This window comes from Betta splendens, chromosome 11 (assembly GCF_900634795.4).
Source record: "Betta splendens chromosome 11, fBetSpl5.4, whole genome shotgun sequence".
NCBI lineage: Eukaryota > Metazoa > Chordata > Actinopteri > Anabantiformes > Osphronemidae > Betta > Betta splendens.
Genome location: NC_040891.2, coordinates 11,338,094 through 11,360,235, shown reverse-complemented (window position 1 = coordinate 11,360,235; position 22,142 = coordinate 11,338,094). Strand labels below are relative to the sequence as shown.

The window sequence follows — 22,142 nt, the reverse complement described above, 5'->3', positions numbered from 1 at the left end:
TGTGGTGCAGTGGTAGCGCTGTTGCCTCAGAGCAAGGAGGGTGCAAGTTTGATTCCTTGCATGTTCTGCGTGGATTCTATCCGAGGTCCTCCCATGGTCAAAGACGGGTTAGTTTGATTGGCTACTTTCCATTGCCCGCTGATTTGAATGTGTGCATGCACAGTAGTTTGTCTCTGTGGTCCTGCAATAAGCTGGCGACCTGTTCAGGGTGAACCCTGCCTCCCACCCTCAGCCTGCACCCTGCACGGGATTCAGCGGTAGAAAATGGATGGAGAGACACATAGATGATGGTTCTTACTAGAAACACGGCAAAGTAGGACTAAACAGATTATTCTGTGACCTGTGAAATCCTCTATAGGTCAAATAGATTTTTAGTTTAGTCGAATTGGGGCGGCACGGTGGTGCGGTGGGTAGCACTGTCGCCTCACAGCAAGAAGGTTCTGGGTTCGATTCCCCTCGATTTTCTGTGTGGAGTTTGCACGTTCTCCCCGTGTTTGCGTGGGTTCTCTCCGGGTTCTCCGGCTTCCTCCCACAGTCCAAAGACGTGCATTAGGTTGATTGGACTCTCTCCATCCATTGCCCGTAGGTGTGTGTGTGTGTGAATGGTTGTCTGTCTATGTGTTGCCCTGCGATGGACTGGCGACCCGTGTACCCTGCCTCTCGCCCATAGTCAGCTGTGTTAGGCTCCAGCACCCCCGTGACCCCGCATTAGGGAATAAGCGGTTTAGAAAATGGATGGATGGATCTTGGTGAATTGTGAATTTAAGCAAAAAATGCAACATAAGTAATTTTAATATAGATAAAACAAACAAATTCAACAGATCTCAGAGATAGGGTGATTCCAGCAGAAGGTTGAAACAGGTAATACTACATCAAAAGCAGCTGAGGTTCTTCAGGCATTGTCTAGTGCTAAACACAACAGAAAGGAAAAGTAAAGTTTAAGCAGCTAACTACAAAGAACACAGGCCACAAACACAAAATACAAGATCAAACACCTCATACGAGGTGGAACAACAGCTTAAATACAAAGATTAAGAAAATTAACACATTAGTAATATTTGTCCTTTGTGTTGGTTTTTATTACAATTTTATATAATTGACATTTGTAGCTTATACATAGTGACATACATGTTTAGACATATCTATATGCATTTATTGTACACCCGGGTTTTTCTTTAGTTTTAATGGGATTTCCATGGATGTAGGACCTTTTAAATAAATAGCTGTGAGATTAATTAGCCTGAAGGATGAGGATGAGGATGATGAACTGTCAGGACTGGGATCTAGGAACCGCTGAGAATGAAACATAAACAAAACGTTGACCCCTGCAGCTCTGGTGAAGAGGTTTTGGTTTTATTGCTGATGTATTGACCACATGTTTTACGTCACTTACCACTGGGGGAAATCAGGAGCTGTCCACTGCTCAATGTTCAGCGATGCAAAGACGGTGCTGGGAGCCTGCAGAGACTTGAGCAGGCTCTGTCTCAGAGCCCGCAGAGTGGAGTCAACAGGCTGCAGCTTCCCACACGCCCCACACACCATGTCAGCAGCTTTATCGCTGACGCTAATGACAAGCTGATCAGAGGGAGTGAAGGTCAGCTGCAGGCTGGAAGGATTGGAGATGGTCACGGTGTTGTTGGAACGCAGCACCTTCACGTCGTTCAGGGAGAAAGTGCTCTGCGTCATCGCTTTTCCATTTATCTGCCAACACATCAAACAGGCTCCAGTTATAAATGCAGTTTGAAACTCGATTAATGCCACGTTTGAATCGTGAACTTACCCAGACGTCGTGTTTATTGTTGACTATAATCATGACGTCGGTGAAGAACACATACATAGCCATGAAGGAGTTCACACCAGGAGTGCACGTGTCAAACTTCACCACCACCCGGAACCAGTCGGTCGTGGCGGACTGGTCACAGTTCTGGACGATCTCATAGGTTCCTGCTTTCTTTACAGCACCAGTCTCCCCATTGAAGGCGGTCACGGTGGCGTTCTGGCCTACGGTGCACTGCTGGAGGAAGCAGCCCAGCTTGCCGTTCTTCACCTGGCAGCGCTCATTGGGGTCACACGACATGTTCTTAGACAGGACCACGCCGGAGGCCTGGCAGGTGTGAACGCTGCGGCAGTCGTCTGTGATAACGGACTGTCCCACCTGGAGCAGATTCACGGCACAGTTTGTGCTCAGCGAAGGAACAGAGCTAATTACACAGTCCCCTCCTCACCTCTAGAGTCTGGCCTTTGTAGTAGCAGCTGCACTGGTCGGTGGGAACGCAGCCGGTTCCGTTGTAGCTGTAGCTGCTGTCGCAGACGCAGCCCTCCACGCAGGCTGTGGGGCAGGTCATGACCTCCAGGAGCCCAGGACACGAAGCGGAGCACGGACGGGCGCAGACTTCGTAATGGCTGTTGGCGCCGCATTTCAAAGCTGTAAAGAAGCAGCGATAAGTACATTTACAGTGAGCACAATGACAAGTTTAACTGGCGTAGAGGAGAGAGCTGACTGACGGCAGAAAGATGGAGTTCTCCAGTTCTGAATGACTGCTCCGAAGTTCTGGCAGTCCAGCATATAGGCAGAAACGCTCTGACACAGCACCCTCTGCTCGTCTTTGGCCAAGCACACGTCGTAGACGCAGTCTCTGTAGTAGGACGCAGGCTCGATCACGCCGTGACAGGCGGAAAAGGGGCCCTCGGGGTTGGTGATGATGGCACATTTTCCCTCTATGGCCGCCTTTGTGGAGTCGTCACACGTGGGGCACGTGTCGCCGCTGCAGCCGTCCTCGCAGACCACGCCGGGCACGGGCACCTTCCACGCGGCCCCGAAGGCTTGGAGCTCCTTGGTCACGCTTCCGTCCGGCAGCTGGAACTCGTCCGCAGCGTCGCCGTTGAAGTTGCCGCACAGGCCGCAGGTTCGGCCCCTGTAGCTGCCGGGCACCGTGACGGTGACGTGGTAGACCAGGTCGTAGGTGACCCTCAAGCCGAAGTCGGTCATGATGACATCGTTTGTCCCTTCCTGATAAACCTTCACTGCCCCGTTCAAGAGGGTGAGTGGAAGATGCTGCAGGATTCCATTCACCTGGAAAAAAAACAGCATTTGTTTAAATAAATCTCATTTATTTCACCATATCCTCAAATTTTACCAATAAGGACAATGCTGACGCACCCAAACCAGGTTAACTTCATTCCTGCGTAGGATCAGTATGTTTCCATAAACCTCTACTGCCACAAGTTTGGCCACTGAGACCTGGGGATTGTCGGACATGCGGTACCACTTCTCGTTCTCCACCGCCACAGAGAAACCCGGGAGCCTTGCGTCGGTCAGGTGGCAGCTCTCGGCTGCCGTGTAGGTGCAGGTGCCTTGGAAGTCGTAGGTGCTGTTGTCAAATGTGTGGTAGTGCGGATCTCCAGAGATGAAGCAGACTCCGATACCCGAGGGCTGGCACGAGCGCACGTAGTCTTTGGTGTCACACTTCTCGTTTGGACCACAAGAGGACTGGACACACTGTACTTGCTGTGGAAGATACGACGGCTCTTCAGTGGCTAATGTACAGATATGTGTGGATGCAGCTCCTCTCCGCCCGTTCCTACCGTGCTGTTGCAGGTGCATTCCTTCTGACACAGGGCATCGGGATAAAAGACCTCACCCTGCTGGTAGTATCTGCCTTCGTACATGCAGCCGCATTGGTTTGCAGGCACGCATTCGTCCCCACTCATGAGGTAGCCCTCGTTGCAGGCGCAGCCTTCCATGCACTGAGCTCCACAGTCTGTCGCACATGATCCAACGCAGCTGCTGGTGCAAAGCTCGTAGTGGCTGTTTGAAGGGCAAGCAGCATCTGGGAACAGGATCAGGCTTGTTTTATAAGATACACTGGTTCAAGAAAATCAGATGTCTTAAAGTTAAGGACCTCACCACAGAACTGGGCCGACCTCCAGGGGTACACGCTGATGCCCTTCAGCTGACAGGCTGCAGTGTAAGCAGTCAGAGTCTTGCACTGCATGTTCCCTTTGCCCTCGTACAGACAGACGTCATACAGGCAGTCCTCCAGGAAACCCGTGGGGTCCAGCTTGGCGTGGCAGTCGCGAAACGGGCCTGCGGGGTCCGCGATGAGGCCGCAGGCGCTGTTGGTGCTGTACTGAGCTTTCTGGGTGGAGTTGCAGCCGGGACAGGGGCCGCTGCAGCCGTCCACGCAGCCTGGGACCGTGCCCACCGTCCAGCTTTGGCCCAGGGCCTTAGGGGTGGCGGCTTGCGTCCCGTTCCTCATCTGCATGTCGTCTTTGGGGTTGAGGTTGTAGTTGCCGCAGAGACCTTGCATAGTGCCCATGTAAGCGCTGGGAACAGTCACGAAAGCGACGCTGCCCCAGTCGTAGTACACCTGCACACCAGAGGCCGTCTCCAGGACGGCAAACCAGCCGCTGGTGTAAAGATGGAGGCTACTGTCGAGAGTCAAGGGGAGGTTGGAGAGCTCACCATTGACCTTAAAGCAAAAAAGAAAGAGATAAGAATTAAATAGGTTTGTACAAAAATGATGAATGGATGGTTAGATAGATTAGCACACAATTAATGATAATCAAATCTAGCTATTGACCTTAAAACTATTCTGGTCACTCAATAGAGGTTTTTTCCCTGATGACAGATGTTTGCTTAAGATGTGGGCACCATAAATAAAATCTGACTAAACACACCTACACTTCTGATAAAAATGGATGGTTCTCACGCCTTGTACATATTAGCAGGTACTCAGACTTGGCGCTAACTGGAACCCTTAGTTCAAACAAGTGAGACTACATTACCACAGCGGTGCCAGGGTAGACTCTGCTGATGACGACGGTGTACCCGTTGACTTGGACCTCCACCAGACTGAGGGACGAACCGATCTTCTTATCTCGGCCACTGTTTTGCAGCACGACGCTGAAGGTTTCCAGGCCTTTAGCATTAGCGGCGACGCCAGCTAGCTCGTACGAGCAGGTGCCCTGGAAGTCGTAGCGCTCCCCGTCAAAGGTCACGACGTGCGGGTCCCCCGACACCATGCACGTGGCGTGGTCGACGGGATAGCAGCCCCTGAGCCCGCCCGCCACCTGGCACTCCTGCCCAGCAGGACAGGACGTCCGGCTCAGGGACAGAAGCCCGCCAGCGGAGCACGTGTAGCGCGTGGTGCAGGCGTCGTCGCCCCAGAAAGACGCTCCCACTTTCACGTAGTGGCCTTCGTACGTGCAGCCACACTGCGCTTGGGGCACGCACTCGGTGCCGCTGAGCACGAAGCCGTCGTTGCAGACGCACGCCTCCACACAGGGGCTGCTGCATTCTGCGGGAGGACTCGGGTTCGAACACGTAGCGGGGCAGCTGGTGCCGCAGAACTCGTAGTGGCTGTTTGTTGGGCACACGGGTACGGCTGCATGGACACAGAGTGGTTGCTTTAGTCGTGATAACACCCGGTTGGCGTGCAACAAAGGATGAGTAAATTGAGCACTCACAGCATTGAGTCGCAGTCCTCCAGTTGGAACCTTTGGACCCAGACATCTGGCACAATTCAGCATAGCCTTGAAGAGTGTTACAGAGATATGTGTTCTCGTTTTCACCGCTGCAGAGGTCCAGCATGCAGTTGTTTTGGATGAGGGTGGCGTTGATGCCGCCAGGTTGACAGCCTGCGTATTGTGGGATGTCTTGTGGAATTGTTTTACACAGGATCAGATATTCTAACTGCTGGACTTCACTGAGAGGACAGTCTGCGCATTGGCCTCCGCACCCGTCTCGGCAGAACGCGTCGTCCGCGGCGCTGGGGACCCTCCAGCTCGCTCCCAGTGCCTCCACGCTGCCGGTGAGATCGTCTGCAGCTTTGTTGTTGAAGTTGCCACACAGGCCGCACACGCTCCCCGAAAAACTGCCCGGCACCATGATGGCAAGGAACTGGTTCCAGTCGTACTTCACGGTCAGGCCAAAGTCTGTCTCCACGACGACGAACAGGCCTCTCTGGTAGAGCGTCACCAGCCCGTTGTTCAAGTTGATCGGAAGGGCCCAGTCTTGGTAGTTCACCTGAATATTAATTATTGTATTACTATTGTTATTATCGTCAATCAAAATTTGATAAGATATTTGATCAAGATATTAAGATATTATCTGTAATGATCGACTCACTCACCCGAACAATTCCAAACATACTGCGAACTATTTCAATATGGAATCCGTGGACGTTGACAGCAACTGCTCCCACTGACGGAACGCCCCCCTTTCCAGAGTTCATGTAGTCGGCGTCCACTTCGAAGGCCGGGACGGTTGCACTGTTGCAGCTCTTGGCCATTGTGTAGGTGCAGTTGCCCATGAAGGTGTAGTACTGGTTGTCAAAGGTGCTGTGCAGACTTCCCATCGACCAGCAGGTGCCTGGTGTTAGTGTGGCTGGTCCACCGCTGCAAAATCCTAGGAGCACAGAGGACTCACTGGAAATGTGTTTAAACCTGAGAGTCAGTTCTTAAAAAGAAACCTACCAGTCAGCAGAAGGGCCGGGAATATGACAAGCAACAACCCCATGTTTGACAGCTAACAGGACCTAATGCGCACACACACACACACACACACACACACACACACACACACACACACACACACACACACACACACACACACACACACACACACACACACACACATAAACAAAGCGCATGTTACTGATTTTTGAAAATGTGTGTTACTTCACATATTTAAATGCATCCTACCTGGACAGGTGAGCAGGGATTCAGGCACCACATCCGAGCATGCCTAAATACTGCACGATCTCCGTTGCTGGACCAATCAGCTTCCAGGTGACTCTGCAGAGCTTTTCCCAGAAGTGAGCAAATAAAGCCGCACGTGTCACTGTTTGTGAAGTCTCTATGAACAACACGGGACACAACACGTTAACGGAATCAAGTTTACCATGCAAGGATTTGTCCAGTCGCTAAAGAATCCCTTCGGTCCCTGTGTGACCTTTGTGTAATTTTCTATTTTTCTACCTTTTTTCCCCATTGTTGCGTGTAAGCAGCTGTAAAATATTTATCAGCTGGTGATTCTTAGCGATGAAGTCGCCACCCAGGAGAATAATACATGCAGGTGGGTGTGAGCTGTTTAAATGCATATTGTGCCGCCTCAATGCTATCGTAGTTATCAAGTGGAGCTCTTTTCTGAGCAAAGTGGACACTTTGTGACGCAGAGTCTGTTTCATTGTGCTAATGTTATTTTTCCTTCAATGCAAACAGATAAAAATGGTATCACGTTATTTAATTTAATCTACAGGGGCACAATGCAAAGTGACTTATATCAGTGGCAGCAAAGTACAGTCAGTGTTTGTTTCGCCACCTGCTTAGACCACAAAGCACGTCCAATTAGAATCTTTAAGGTATTAGTTTAAAAAATGACTACGTATGGGAGAGTCTTTCCTCATTGCACAGCAAACAGCACATGTTGTGTGGGCAAATACTTGCTTGTCTGGTCAGACCAGAGCTGACAAATCTACGCTCTAGACAGAAACATAACAAGACGTGTGAGTATCTGGTCAATCGGCTTTTCCTTTTTTTTTGTGTTTCAGTTCTCAGAAAACAAGCAAGTGCTGAGTGAGCTGCTAACGTCACCCAAACTGCATTGTTACAAAGAACAACATTACTAAACCCAAACATCATAAAAAATATCAATAAAAAATGATATGCATTTGTCATTTAAATAGCTGCTTACAGATCAATAACATAAACAACATTTTATTAACTTGTAATTAAGATAGTGATGTTTGGGGGGCGGCTACCAGTAAAACCAGTAAGTTCAGTCCAGAGTTGACAAAGCTAGCACTCCTTTCAATCAGCCCTACCTATGTGTTAAGTTTGTACTCACCAGATGCCTTTCATTAAACTATAAATAATAATAAAAAAATAAACTATTTCTACAATGATTCTTGTAGTGAAGTGATTTACAAATATAAACAAAACATTTATAAATATCTGTTAGCAGGAAAAATCAGAAGCGCTTCTGCTCTTTCCATTCTCACACATTTATTTACTTTTCCTGGGAGAGACTGACATCAAGTCCTTTGTTGCTTAATTGCCCATCAATTCTCCAGGCTTCACTGGCTTCGCTTTACATGCTGCTCAACCTGTTCTTCCAATCCCCAACCAGAGGGTGGAAAGAGTGAGAAACATGAGAAACGCAAAGTTGCTCTGTCTGATATAGGAAGCCGTCTGTTAAGCTGGTTACTGAACAGGGAAACATTGGTTTTTATGTGGACTGTGGAAGATAAGACACACAAGACACAAGGTAAGACACACAAGACATAGGGTTAGTGAGGAGAGACGGGCTGGGAGCTCTGCACAGAGCCCGACACTCCTCCATTCGCTCCTGTTGTAATGGTCTTCATGTTTTCCCCACAGGGAACCAAGGCTAAACCAAGATGCAAACTTACTGGACCTTGTCCTTTGTATCCACCTTACTGTCCATGACGCTGCTCGTGGTCACTATGGGCCAATATCAAACACTGACCACTCTAACCACGGCACTTGAAAAAATGGAAAAACAGTCAGACGATCGTTTTAATGATTTTTCGAGAGAAGAACTCTTGTCAATCAGACTGAGAAACCAGGTGAATGCTATGCACGGATCGCTGAGGAATCTGCAGACCTCACTGGCCAATATCACTGCAGAGATGATCAAGAAGAATGAGGCAGACAAGGCCTGTTGGAACCTAAAGGTGAAACATTCATTTTGACTATTCGCCATTGCTGTTAACAGTATGGGCAACACTGGCAGCTGTGCAGAACATGAGCATGGAAGGACAGAGAGTAGCTCAACAAGTATATCGCACATAAGCGATTTCAAATCCACTGTTTGGTCTGATTTTGCAGAAAAAACAAACCGATCAGCTGGCCAGCCAAGAGAAGGAGCTCAGTAAGGTCAAAGGTCAAGTATCAGAGCAAGCGCAAGGGTAGTTCTACTGGTGCCGCCGTGTGATGAAGGACTAACATGACCCATCTCTCGTTCAGGCACCATTAAAGCAGAGTCTGATGCCAGGGAGCAAGAAATTAGGACTTTAAACGCACAGCTGCGTGCAAACAGTCCAATATGTGACTATGTAAAGAGGAGCCTACAATCTGAGTGAGTCACAAAAAACACTTCTAACAGTTAGAATGCAGCTGTAAGAAGGAAGCGCAGCAGTGTGTTAATATTGTGACTGTGTGTTTCAGCAAACTGTGCATCGCCACCAAGGGGTGACGATGATGATGGCGACCTGATGAAAATCCCAGCGCTACCTCAACTCCTCAGTGTCATTAATTATACAGGTTGATTAATTATACAGTGTATAATTCAGTACATATCAGAGTGTTTGTACAGAAAATGTGATGCTTTCACACAAAATGAAGTGGACAGAGATCTGTAAACATTGTTTACTTTGTGTACCGCGTATAATGCTGACCTATTATTGTGGCCTGTTCACTAAACCAGTATAAAGTATGCACACTGACAGAATGTTGGTGTGTAAATGCATTTACATACTGAAGCTTTCTCGCCAATCTGCCATTTATATAATCAGATTTATGCATGTAGGAACCTAACATGAACTTTGACCACGACCCCTCAGAACTCTGGCTCGGCCCCAGCTACAGACTTGACCCAGTAGCCCAGTGGCAGCTCCTCAAGCGTGTCTGTTTGTGTCCGAGTCGGTGATCTAAAGGTGAACACGACACCCCACCCGTCACCTCAGACAGAAACAATGGTGAAACGGGATCCAGTGCGGATGTTGGTGTGATGAATTACAGACTGGCACTCATGACGTAGGTTAACGTGTTTAAAAGCAATTTAATTAAGACAAATATTAAAAGACTTGAATTATGGTTGGAGTTTTTATTAAGTGAAAGAAGAGAATTTGCAGATTTTCTTTATGAATAGCAAAACATTATTATAGGTTATATACTTTAGTTTTTGTTTCGCATAAAGAATCAGAATCAGGTTTTCAGATTCTTATTAACTCATCTTAAGTGTCCGGCTGCATTTCTCGGTCCTAAATGCAACATTGCGCATAATATTGGTTTGTATCATATCAGAAACATAATTTTTGTGATGGAGAACACATCAAATTAACCCTGAGCTGCTTTAGTTCACTCCTGCAAAAACAACATTTAAAAAATTGTATTTGATCAAACATTATTCCTCATCAGCAAATTTCAAATAATAGGCCAAAAAATAAAATCACATTATTCATTTTTGGTTATGTTTTTTTTTTAACCCGAGGTACTGTTTTATTGATTTGTCTCTCTGTGCAACAATTCTACATCATGGAGTTTTCCAGGTTTGCAACACGCGTGAAAAGGCTAAATGGTTAATTTCGCCGTTCAGATGTCACGCTAAGGTGACATCGGGTTTCATGTAATAAATATCACCCTGCGTGGGTCGAGGCCGGTCCTCGGCCCGACCACCCGCTGGGCGTTGCCGGCCCGCGTGCCCCCGGTCCCGCTCGTGCAACCTGAGCCGAGGCGCGTCACTGCTCCGGCTCAGCAGGGGGCGGGCACTCCCAGTGCCGGGGGGAGGAGGGAGGTGAGCCAACAAGCCGATTACCGACGGATACTGAGCCGTCCCTGTCCTCTCATGGTCGGACGCGCTGAAGTTGTCACTCTTCCTGCGAGGTGCCGGGACTCGCCCCACGACCGTGGCTCTGTTTGTTTCTCCACGGATGCTGCAGCTTTTAATGGATTCATTTTGTGCGACCACGTCTTGGAGCATTTCAATTAGTTTAAATGATTTTAACACCTGGGTGTTTATCTGTGGACAGAAGTGACCTCCTGGCACTCAACGGTATTTTCTGTTCCTTGTTGCTTAATTCTACTGATGTCTGAGTGTGTCTGTAAAGGAGAATAGCAATAGAATTGCACATGAAGTGAAAAATGGCTTCTGCAGAGAACTGTACTAGTTAGGGAACTTCACTGTCCAGCCAAACCACAGGTCAATTCAATTTAAAGCGCGCTGCCTAAAATGACCAGCCCCTCCAGCACACACGACCAGGCGGTGGGCAGAGAGAGCCCGGCCCAGAAGCGGGAGACCTCCCGGTACCGCAGCTGGAGCAGCCTCCAGTTCTCCAGGTGGAGGAGCGGGTCCCAGAGGACGACGCCTCCGGCCACTCCGACGGAGAAGAGGGCCGACGTGAGCAACACGCTCTTCTCCTTGGTCAAGACGCACAATGAGGACTACACCGCAGACCCGGGCGGCCTGCTGGACCCCACCAGGGGCGTGGAAGTGTTCCTGGACGACCCCACTCAGGACCAGTCCACCTACTTCCAGAAGCAGTTCGGCTCCATGCTGCAGCCGGGAGTCAACAAGTTCTCGCTGCGCATGTTCGGCAGCCATAAGGGGGTCGCCGCTGAACAGGAGCGGGTCAAGAGCTTCGGAGTGTGGATCATCCACCCTTACAGTGACTTCAGGTAATGCTAATGTGGAGGAGAATGCCAGAAACATTTGTGTCACTGTATTTGACCATCCTCCATCCAGTTGTCATTCAGTCCAAACGCATGTGATGGTTTCTATGATAATGGTTTCTATGATAACGCGATGAAAGGCTGTGATTAGTATATAGGACAAGATCATCTGGATTATTAATGCCACTCCACAGTCACTACCCTTCTCTCAGTTTATGAATCGGAAACAACAATGGCCACTGAGCCAGATCATTTAAATGAGCCGGTTAATTCCATTGTAGATACATCTTCGCTTTGGACCCGTCTCACTTTTAGAGGATTTGTTGGATCACTCGGCCTTTGGGGGGCTGAGCGACATCTTAGCAGCGATGCCCAAGGCAATCTGTGCGTGCGGTCACTAATAATAGCCATCATCAAATTTAAGCATTTTTTAGACATCAGGCCTACGCCAGACAGAGAGGATAAACCTGTGTAGAGGGATTATTGCCCATAAGAATCCCTATAATTCCAATCTTGCTCTATTATGCAATAATACACAGACAGCTGAGGGGGGGATTACTGAAGGCCTGCTATCCTTAAACCTTATGCTCCAACTTCCACTTTATAATGGATGAGTTGGAACGGCACGTTTCTGCAGCTTGTTTAAGGGTCGAGGTCAGATGTGTGCTTCGCTTTGGGATTTAGAATCCAATTCAAAGTGGATAGAAAAAAATTTTGCTTAACGAACGTCATAAATGAACCGCGTGTGAACTGTGCACGTGCAGAGGGGCTGATATTCAACAGGAGGCCGATCGTGGAAAAGGGCGGAGGGCGGAAAATCACTTTGTATGTGTGAAAAAACAAAAGATTTGAATGTACAGAACAATAAAGTCCATGAATGTCATCAAAAATCAGGGTAACAGCGAGCAACAGCCACAGAGCACATAACTTATTTATGTGGCAAAATTTGATGTTAATAATTCAAATTGCTGTTGTTATAAAGAGGTGCAAGCTGTTGTTCATCAGTCTTCTAAAAGGATTTTCATAAATGAATTGTTTCTGCACGAGAACGCTGTCCAGACTTTTTGGCGTTATTAGCAGTAAACGGCCACTAATCTGCTGCAACATGGGAGTAAATGATAAGCAGCCGTGTAAACCAGCGAGGAGACGCAGAGGACACGGACGCGAGGGATCCGGGGGGGGATCACGGTAAATGAGAATGAGGCATTAATCTATCGCTCCCGAGGCCCTCGCAGCGGCTGAGGAAGGAGGAGGTCGTCCTGCGTGGGCCGTGCCCGCATCACCCACCGCCGCCGCAGTAATTAAAAGGAATCTGCTTCATATTCTGTTACTGTAACGGAGGAGAGGCCGGGAGAGTGAGTGACACTTGATGGAAACAATCTGTGAGGAAACCCACACCGCGTCCTCATACATAACGAGACACCGGAGACGCCGGGGGTCACGATGGCTGTTTTAACAAAGCATGTCAGATTAAACCGCCTCTGTCCTGGAGAGAGAAGTTTACTGTGAAACGGGTCCTTGAGCACATTGACCTGCTCATTCACTCAGCTCCTGTCTGCTCTTGTTCCTGTGTGTGTGGTCCGTTTAACAGGCCAGCTTCCATTCTCCCTCTCGATGAGGCCTTTTCTTAAGCAGATGTAAATACAGTCGCTGCACACGTGGCTCAGTTTTGCATCTATGGATGACATCACTCATACTCATGCAAAAACCAAAGGCTGATTCTTCATCCTGCTTCTGTCCAGATTTTACTGGGACATTGTGATGCTCCTGTTGATGATGAGCAATCTCGTCATTCTGCCCTGGGGCATCACCTTCTTCGAAGACCAGAACACCACGCCGTGGATCACTTTCAACGTCCTGTCCGACACGCTCTTCCTCATGGACCTGGTTTTCAACTTCCGCACGGGCATCCTGGGCGAGGACAGCCACATCATCCTGGACCCCAAAGAGATCCGCATGTATTACCTGCGCACCTGGTTCCTGGTGGACTTCATCTCCTCCATCCCGGTGGACTATATCTTCCTCATTGTGGACCTGGAGTCCCGCCACGAGTCGTCCGACGTGTACCGCACGGCGCGGGCGCTGCGCATCGTGCGCTTCACCAAGATCCTCAGCCTGCTGCGTCTGCTCCGGCTGTCCCGCCTCATCCGCTACATTCACCAGTGGGAAGAGGTACCGTCGCATCATCGGCTTCCAACAGACAGAGCACACATTAGGAATGATAGATCTAATTTAATTTCTGTGGTAGATTTTCCATATGACCTATGACCTGGCCAGCGCTGTGGTGCGTATAGTCAACCTGATTGGCATGATGCTGCTATTATGTCACTGGGACGGCTGCCTGACCTTCATGGTGCCTATGCTGCAGGACTTTCCTCCAGACTGCTGGGTGTCCAAAAACAATATGGTGGTGAGTACAAGTGCATCAAAACACACATTAGCTGAAGGTTTTAGGAAATCATTCCTTATGATGTGTCTCGTTTCATTTCCCAGAATGCTACATGGCACATACAGTACTCATACGCCCTCTTCATGGCCATGAGTCACATGCTGTGCATAGGCTACGGCGCCCACCCCCCGGAGGGCATGAGCGACGTCTGGCTCACCATGGTCAGCATGGTGGTGGGGGCCACGTGCTACGCCATGTTCCTCGGCCACGCAACCAACCTCGTCCAGTCGCTGGACGCCTCACACCGCCAGTATCAGGAGAAGGTGATCGGCCCTGCCCCGACAAACTGTCACACTCTGACCTGCGGCTGCAATTGTTCCGTGGACAATATGTCCGGGGCGGCCTCACGTGGATGCTAATGTGATTCTGGCTTTGAGGTTTAATATCGCAGTCATGTTTTATCCCACAAGCTTGCTTACTTGTGTGTACTTAATTCATGGAAACTGTGCCAAATGCCTCGAGAATATGTGTATTATCTAATGGATTTCGTGGCCTTAATGTGACCCAGGGGATTTTCACAAGATAAAGCGGAGTGGATGATAGACAAATGGCGGCACCTTTGTTTTGGATCTCTGTTTGCTAATACCCATTACAAATGAGTTCGTAATCCACTTAAAAGCCTGAAAAACAAATACAGTGGATGCATAATTATAGTACTTTGGGATAAATATTCAAACACATGGTGGACAATGTGACTAACTGTGACATCTGACATCAGATTGTCATCGACTGTATCCTCATGAAGGTCAACTCGCCATGTGTTTTCAGTATAAGCAAGTGGAGCAGTACATGTCGTTCCATAAACTGCCGGCGGACGTGAGGCAGAGGATCCACGACTATTACGAGCAGCGGTTCCAGGGCAAGATGTTTGACGAAGACAGCATCCTCGGAGAGCTCAGTGATCCGCTCAAGGAGGTTCGTCATTCGTTGAACGCTGACTTGCTTTAATGCTCCCTTCTCAATACTCCACGCTGACATTTTCCCGCTACCCCCGGCCTGCAGGAGATCGTGAGCTATAACTGCCGCGGGCTGGTGGCCAACATGCCGCTGTTCGCCAACACCGACCCGCACTTTGTGACGGTGATCCTCACCAAGCTGCGCTTCGAGGTCTTCCAACCCGGAGACATGATCATACGAGAAGGAACTCTGGGCCGGAAAATGTACTTCATCCAGCACGGCACGGTCACCGTGATCCCACGCGGCAGTAAGGAGATTAAGCTCAGCGATGGGGCATATTTTGGAGGTAAATCAATCACCGGTGACTTCAACCTTCACGTGGTTTCCAATCAAATCTGCAAGAGGCTCTGCAGCTATTGATGTTCCCAAATTTAATACCCCCACACTTACAAAATATCCATCACCCATTTTGTACATATTAAACAGAGCCACGCTAGCTATTTGTATGTTTCAATTTCCCATTCTAAGCCATAAACTAACCAGCTGCCGGCTAAGTATTCACGTATACTGTACAGTCACAGCAGTGGCATCAGGGCTCTGTGCTTACTCCCATTAGGGGGGACAATCAGTGCGTGCTTCACTTTAAAGCACATGATTAAATGCTCACCCTCTCTCTCTCTCTCTCGCTTGCTCGCTCCACCGTGCAGAGATCTGCCTGTTAACCCAGGGGCGACGCACGGCTAGCGTGAGGGCCGACACCTACTGTCGCCTCTACTCGCTGAGCGTGGACAGCTTCAACGAGGTCCTGGAGGAGCACCCCCTGATGAGGCGGGCGTTCGAGAGCGTGGCTGTGGACCGTCTGGACCGCGTTTCCCGCAGGCCCAGCTATCAGCCTCCCACAACAGAGTGATATCCTCAGCGCCGGAGAGACTAATGATGGAAAAGCTGTGGATATTTGACATTCTTTGAACTTGATGGACAACATATCATTGCACTTTAAATATAATGTGCTTCCCATTATGTAATTTTGTTTAAGGAATTTCCATCCGCAAAGATTTCATTTTGTGATAGGTATTTGTACACCTTTCCCAATCAGTCCACTGTACAATCGACAAACTGTGAGAAAATACTATTTTCTTTTCTCAAAAATGTTTATTTTTGGTGATTTAGGCTAATGTAATTTTTATTATCAGCAACTCCAGCTTTTTAAAAAGTAAATACTACCACTAATAATCATTTTCAGCTCCATGGATTCTTCCTGAGGCTGGAGCTCAAACGTCCATCACATCAGTCATGCAGGGTCCTGGAGACACACGAGCAGCAGCTGGGCAATACATCCCACAGCTTTATGTAGCTCAGACGCAGATGATCCCTCAGATCTGTAGGTTGCGTCGAGTGAGGGTTAAGTACCAGAGTTTACTGAGGATAAGCTGCTGTGATGTAATAACTCCAACTGTACAGCGGCTGGCTACTGTATATGCAGCTATGCTGTATAGCTATTTATATCACCACATCTGGAGGTGGTAAATCATTAATACTGTAATGAGAAAGTCATGCGAAAAAAATCTATGCAATCTATGCATCTCTACAATTTAGTACCCACGATTTATAGGCGTTTTTATTTTAGTTACTGTTTTCCTGTAAAATGCACCTTTTTAAATAAAACCTTTAAAAATGTCGTTATAAAAATGAACCTTAAAATAGTATTTTATTGTGCACTTTAATTTCTAGAAAATAGCAATATTATTTACTAATACATTCAAATAATCCTTCATAATAGGTGAGGCTACAAATTTGCCATATTTGGACTTGGTGGTAACGTGAACAACGACCAGTTGTGTTCTGTCCTAGTGAACCAGCCTGCACAACACCAGGACCCTGGAACTGGAGCAGCTAAATGGAGTCCAGCTTTAAACAATGTTATTCCGTACAGATCTGCTTGCTACTATATAAAATAAAGCAAACATTCTTTACTTACTGGTAAAATTCTGCCACTGTGCAAGATTGACATACTGTGAATAAGCTACTAATCTGCACAATAAAAATGGACATTTACTGTATATTCATTGGAATTTGAACTTTTTTAATATTGTTTCTAATACAGCTGAGTATCTTTTTAAGTGTGTTCCCTAGCCCTGGAGCATCCGAACACTTACGTTAGGGTGCTGTTTTTGTCAACTTCAGTTGAGCGTTTAATACCATTATCCCAAACAAATTGTCTATGAAACTCAATGACTTGGATCCGCCTACATCACTGTACTCCTGGATGAGAGACTTTCTCACCAACAGATCACAAGTAGTAAAAATTGGGAACCACATGTGATCTACTGTAGTCTTAAACACAGGCACACTGTGTGCTCAGTCCAGCCCTCTTAACTCTCTACACCCACGGCTGCTCAGTCATCTACTCATCGAATGTGTTCATAAAGTAAAAAAAATCCTGTGTCTGAATGTAACAGTGTGATACAGGAGCTGCACTCACGAAAAGAAAACGGACTGTTTTAACCGCTTTCCTCAGACGATGTAATATAATAATATATGTACAATATAAAATTTTGAATAAAATGTGAATAAAAACATTTCTTCCCTTAATGGAAGAGTTTTTGCTCCTATATTATTATAATTGTTTATAAGCTTACGCTCACAGGGAAAAAATCAAATACTTTCAGAAAGAAGCCGTGATCATAAACTCTTAATGATTATGTTTGGATTATGTTTAAACTCTACCTGCGGTATGTCGTTCATAGTCAAACTCGCGACTGCATCCGGGTCGCGTGCCCGTCTACTTCCTGTACTTATTTCATAAAGTCGGAACGTACAGAAGGTAAAGAGCGATTGTTTGCACCAACGCTTTGATAGCTGGAAAGTATTTATGCCGTGTTTTGTATTGACGAGTTGTTTGGTGTACTGTTGTTTTGTGAAATTCACGCATTGCGCCTTGAATCGGCAGCTGTTATTTTGACATTACAAGGTGAACTGCTAGCTAGCTTTGCTAAGCTAGGCTATGCTAGCGCTAGCATAACATGGACGTCAGTGTGCACTTTCTGTAGCATGACCTTTTTGCGACTACTGGTCAGTCCAGAATTAATCTTTGTTTTTAAAATATGTTCGCTGAAAACCTTACATCAGCTTTAGGACTTCTTTCTTGCTGTGTCGCTAGCTAACTCCACTGACATGACATAAGGAGTTACTTACACAATATCTAGAGCTACGTCTTTGTCAAGACAAAATCTTATATGATAAGATAAACAAGCGTTGGACTAGAGTTCCTGTATCCACATGTTTTGTGTGCTTTTTGTCTGAAACATTCCTAACGTTTCCACACATATAAATGTCTGGAAAGCCACTTGTTCACTTGAACCACGATGATGATGAATCTGATCAAACATAACAAATCAGACGTGATGATTCATTCTTCCTGAAATGTGTCTTACTAAATACTTGAACACTTAATTTAAGGAACACATGTTAATAAAAATATTCTGACTACCTGATAACAATGTTCAATGTTAAGTAATAGTATACAATATGTACACTTCTCCCACCAGGAAGGATGCTGTCCCTGTCTCGAGCAGTAGTGAGCGGGGTGACTCGTGTCCCTGCTGCCGTTAGTCAAGGTGGCGTCACAGCCGTCACTCGATTCAACAGCACAGCACAGGTCCAGAGTTATAGTTCTTTCTGTATATCAACATTAATTTTACTAAATAACAAATTTCATTTGAACCTTTTTTGTTTTTTTGTTTGTCTTCTGTATTCAGAGTGCTCCCAAGAAAACTACTTTTGGGCCACTAGCAGACGAGGATAGAATTTTCACTAACCTTTATGGCCGTCATGACTGGAGGTAATGACACCATCCTATAATATTAATCATAATTTGATGGATCCTGTTTAGTATTTTTACTAAGCACTTCAGCAGTCATTTCTGAACGTAAAACATAGTTCTGACCTGCTCATTTTTTGTCCTTCAGGCTGAAGGGGGCATTAAAACGTGGCGACTGGTATAAAACAAAGGAGATCCTTTTGAAGGGAGTTGACTGGATCCTCAATGAAATCAAGGTTTCTGGCCTACGTGGACGAGGTGGAGCCGGTTTCCCTACTGGCATGAAGTGGAGCTTCATGAACAAGCCCAGTGATGGCAGGTCAGTAAGGCCAATGATTCTTGCATATACAGTATGTTTTTTCTCTAAATTAATCCGATCTAATTTATACTTGTTTTACAAAATATTTTACCTGCTGTTTATTGCACATGACATAACAGTGAAAAATGAAGACACCAGTTCTACACTCTACAGCGTGTTTACTACATCGCATTTCTTTTCTCCAGGCCAAAATACCTTGTGGTGAATGCAGATGAGGGCGAGCCTGGCACCTGTAAGGACAGGGAGATCATGAGACATGACCCACACAAGCTGGTGGAAGGTTGCCTGATCGCTGGGAGGGCCATGGGGGCGCGTGCTGCTTATATTTACATCAGGGGAGAATTTTACAATGAATCATCCAACCTGCAGGTGAATATAGGCAGAGTGACATCTAAGGCTTAAACCGTTTGATAGAGCCGTTAAAATACTGTATAGAACACACACTATAAATTATGCATTTTCATTAGAACACACCCAAAAACAGTATATTTAACCCCAAACCTTATTACCCGCTCCACCTTTTTTATCGTCTTGAATGACATCATTTTTGCAATAAGAGATTGACTGAGAATATATTATTCATTAGTCGTGTAAGTGAATATTTAATATCTGTTCCTAGGTGGCTATCAATGAGGCCTATGCTGCTGGCCTGATTGGGAAAAACGCATGTGGCTCTGGGTATGACTTTGACGTGTTTGTGATGCGTGGTGCCGGAGCGTACATCTGTGGAGAAGAGACGGCTCTTATTGAGTCAGTTGAGGGAAAACAGGGAAAACCTCGTCTGAAGCCCCCTTTTCCTGCTGATGTGGGTAAGTGCCTGTCCACAGGGTGGTTAGGAAAAAAGCCACTAGTCCTTTGCTTGTCACATGTGTTAAATATTCATTACTTTTTTTTAACCTAGTAGTAATCATTATGTGATGTACAAATGGGAACGTGCTGGACATTTTCAAATAAGCTGCTTTCAAATGCTTATGTAATATTCCTGCTGTTGTCTTAAAGGTGTCTTTGGTTGCCCAACAACTGTTGCCAACGTGGAGACAGTATCTGTGGCGCCCACCATCTGTCGTCGTGGAGGCACATGGTTTCTGGGCTTTGGAAGAGAGAGGAACTCTGGCACAAAGCTCTTCAACATTTCTGGCCATGTTAACCACCCCTGCACTGTAGAAGAGGAAATGTCCATCCCTATGAAAGACCTTATTGAACGACATGCAGGTACCCTCCATAATTGGAATGAGCCTTCAAAACCTACAAATAAAGACAATTAATGACAATGTTGGGTCTCATGCATTCAACATTAGGGATTTTGTCAAAAATACTTGTAATTAAAAGACAATTCCCCTTTATCTTGATGACAAGGACAACCCACATCCATCACATGTTTAACTACATGTGTTGTTGTGCCAAGCAGGTCATGGACTTAAAAGAAAAGATTAAAGATGGCTTAAGCCTAAGAGAATGCATTTTCTCCCTTTAATTTAAGCAAACATCTGTCTTGTAGGTGGAGTGCGTGGTGGGTGGGATAACCTGCTGGCTGTAATCCCTGGTGGCTCCTCAACACCACTAATTCCCAAGAAAGTGTGTGCAGAGGTGCTGATGGACTTTGACGGCCTCATCCAGGCTCAGACTGGCCTGGGCACAGCTGCTCTTATTGTCATGGACAAATCTGTAAGTTTGTCACATTGACAGCAAACCTCATTCTCATTCATAAAGTAATAAGCAAACGTGTTACATTGGTGGATGCATGTTTTTTTTTTTTTTAGACCGATGTTATCAAAGCTATTGCCCGCCTGATTGAGTTCTACAAACATGAGAGCTGTGGCCAGTGTACACCCTGCAGAGAAGGCAAATACTCTTCACACAGTGTCCTGTGATATTTAGACATAACATATTAAGAAATTTAGATATTAAGGCATTACATTGGCCCTTTTGGTTGTTTTCTCTAGGAGTGGATTGGATGAACAAGATGATGTGGCGCTTTGTAAATGGTAACGCTCGGCAATCAGAGATCGACATGATCTGGGAGATCAGTAAGCAGATTGAGGGGCACACCATTTGTGCTCTCGGTGATGGTGCAGCATGGCCTGTGCAGGTAAACACATCATTTTATAATCATTTATTTAATTGAGTAAGAAAAGTAGTTATTGTTAACCAAGTTGTCGACTACCTTCACCTTCCTCTAGCTATTACCACTGCATTTCACCAATAAAGATTTTTGTGCTTTACTTCAACAAGATAACCATTTTTTCTTATGTGTTCTCAGGGATTGATCAGACACTTCAGGCCTCTGATGGAAAGCAGAATTAACGAATACAAGCAGCAGCAGGGCAGCAAGATTTAAATAGTTGCTTTAAGTCTTTAAATTTCTGCCCCATATGCCCTCAAACCTGTGTTTATGTTAATCACAGATTATTTAAATAGACAATATGCCATTGTGTCCTCTCTTCAGGTTTTTTTGTTTTCATGTACCTTGTCAGAGTATCATAATAAAGTTCTATGAACCTTAATTTGAAACATGACATAACTCCATTGTTTGACTGTGTGTGTGTGTGTGTGTGTGTGTGTGTGTGTGTGTGTGTGTGTGTGTGTGTGTGTGTGTGTGTGTGTGTATGTGTGCGTGCGTGCGTGCGTGTGTGTGTGTAGATAAAAATATCAGAAACATACATAAAATATTGTTGACATTTCCTCAAACAAGTGGTTTACAAAAATATTTGAAACTGACCTGCTGGGATTCCCGTGTTGCTGTGTCTTATTCTGTATTAATAAATTTTAGGTTCGAAACAAATGTAACACATTGTGGTAAAAAAGCAGATAATTTTATAAATAAAATTATCTTATAACTGACATGTCTTCTAATTAGCTAATATATTGAAACGGGGCAGACACAAAAAAGTAATTGTAATATTCAGGCTATAAACGTAACATATTATTGCGAAAACACAGTGTACGAAGAAGATTCTTATAAAGCATGAGACAGGAAAGTATGAATGTGTAGCACAAGAAATAGTAGATAGTGTAGGATTCAACGGAAAATGATGATAGACTGCTTAAGGGTAATTAAAACAGAATTAAATATAATTGAATTTTAAAGCAGGTAATATGGGGTATAGAGCTGTTTTTATGTTTTTGGAGGAGACGGGATAAGCAAATAATGGAATGTTAGATCACTGAAACTGGGCGTTTATAGTATAGCTTTTGGAAAGAGAGTTGACGTTTAGATACAGCAGATGGCAGTAATGCACTGT

The 22,142-nt window shown here is 46.1% G+C and overlaps 3 protein-coding genes across 3 annotated transcripts; 2 read left to right on the top strand and 1 right to left on the bottom strand.

Annotated features, from left to right (window-relative positions):
* Positions 1–776: 776 nt before the first annotated feature.
* Positions 777–6,785, bottom strand: LOC114866258 (IgGFc-binding protein-like). The gene is made up of 13 exons (XM_029168009.3): positions 6,706–6,785; positions 6,478–6,539; positions 6,135–6,409; positions 5,470–6,028; positions 4,789–5,387; positions 3,908–4,472; positions 3,586–3,830; positions 3,161–3,508; positions 2,506–3,073; positions 2,226–2,425; positions 1,781–2,155; positions 1,394–1,701; positions 777–1,293 (listed from the first exon to the last, which is right to left on the bottom strand). The coding sequence occupies exons 2-13, from the start codon at positions 6,518–6,520 to the stop codon at positions 1,284–1,286; spliced, it is 4,095 nt and encodes a 1,364-aa protein (XP_029023842.1). The 5' UTR covers positions 6,521–6,539; positions 6,706–6,785; the 3' UTR covers positions 777–1,283.
* Positions 6,786–10,608: 3,823 nt separating this feature from the next.
* hcn3 (hyperpolarization activated cyclic nucleotide-gated potassium channel 3) lies at positions 10,609–17,308 on the top strand. Its single transcript, XM_029167584.3, has 7 exons — positions 10,609–11,421; positions 13,158–13,587; positions 13,664–13,825; positions 13,909–14,127; positions 14,633–14,779; positions 14,867–15,107; positions 15,469–17,308. The coding sequence occupies exons 1-7, from the start codon at positions 10,976–10,978 to the stop codon at positions 15,669–15,671; spliced, it is 1,848 nt and encodes a 615-aa protein (XP_029023417.1). The 5' UTR covers positions 10,609–10,975; the 3' UTR covers positions 15,672–17,308.
* A 150-nt stretch (positions 17,309–17,458) lies between these two features.
* On the top strand, positions 17,459–21,404 carry ndufv1 (NADH:ubiquinone oxidoreductase core subunit V1). The gene is made up of 11 exons (XM_029168024.3): positions 17,459–17,585; positions 18,310–18,419; positions 18,520–18,602; positions 18,730–18,900; positions 19,086–19,269; positions 19,520–19,709; positions 19,900–20,112; positions 20,399–20,565; positions 20,661–20,742; positions 20,844–20,989; positions 21,161–21,404. Exons 1-11 carry the CDS (start codon positions 17,474–17,476, stop codon positions 21,236–21,238), a joined length of 1,536 nt encoding a protein of 511 aa, XP_029023857.2. The 5' UTR covers positions 17,459–17,473; the 3' UTR covers positions 21,239–21,404.
* The last annotated feature ends 738 nt before the right edge of the window (positions 21,405–22,142 follow it).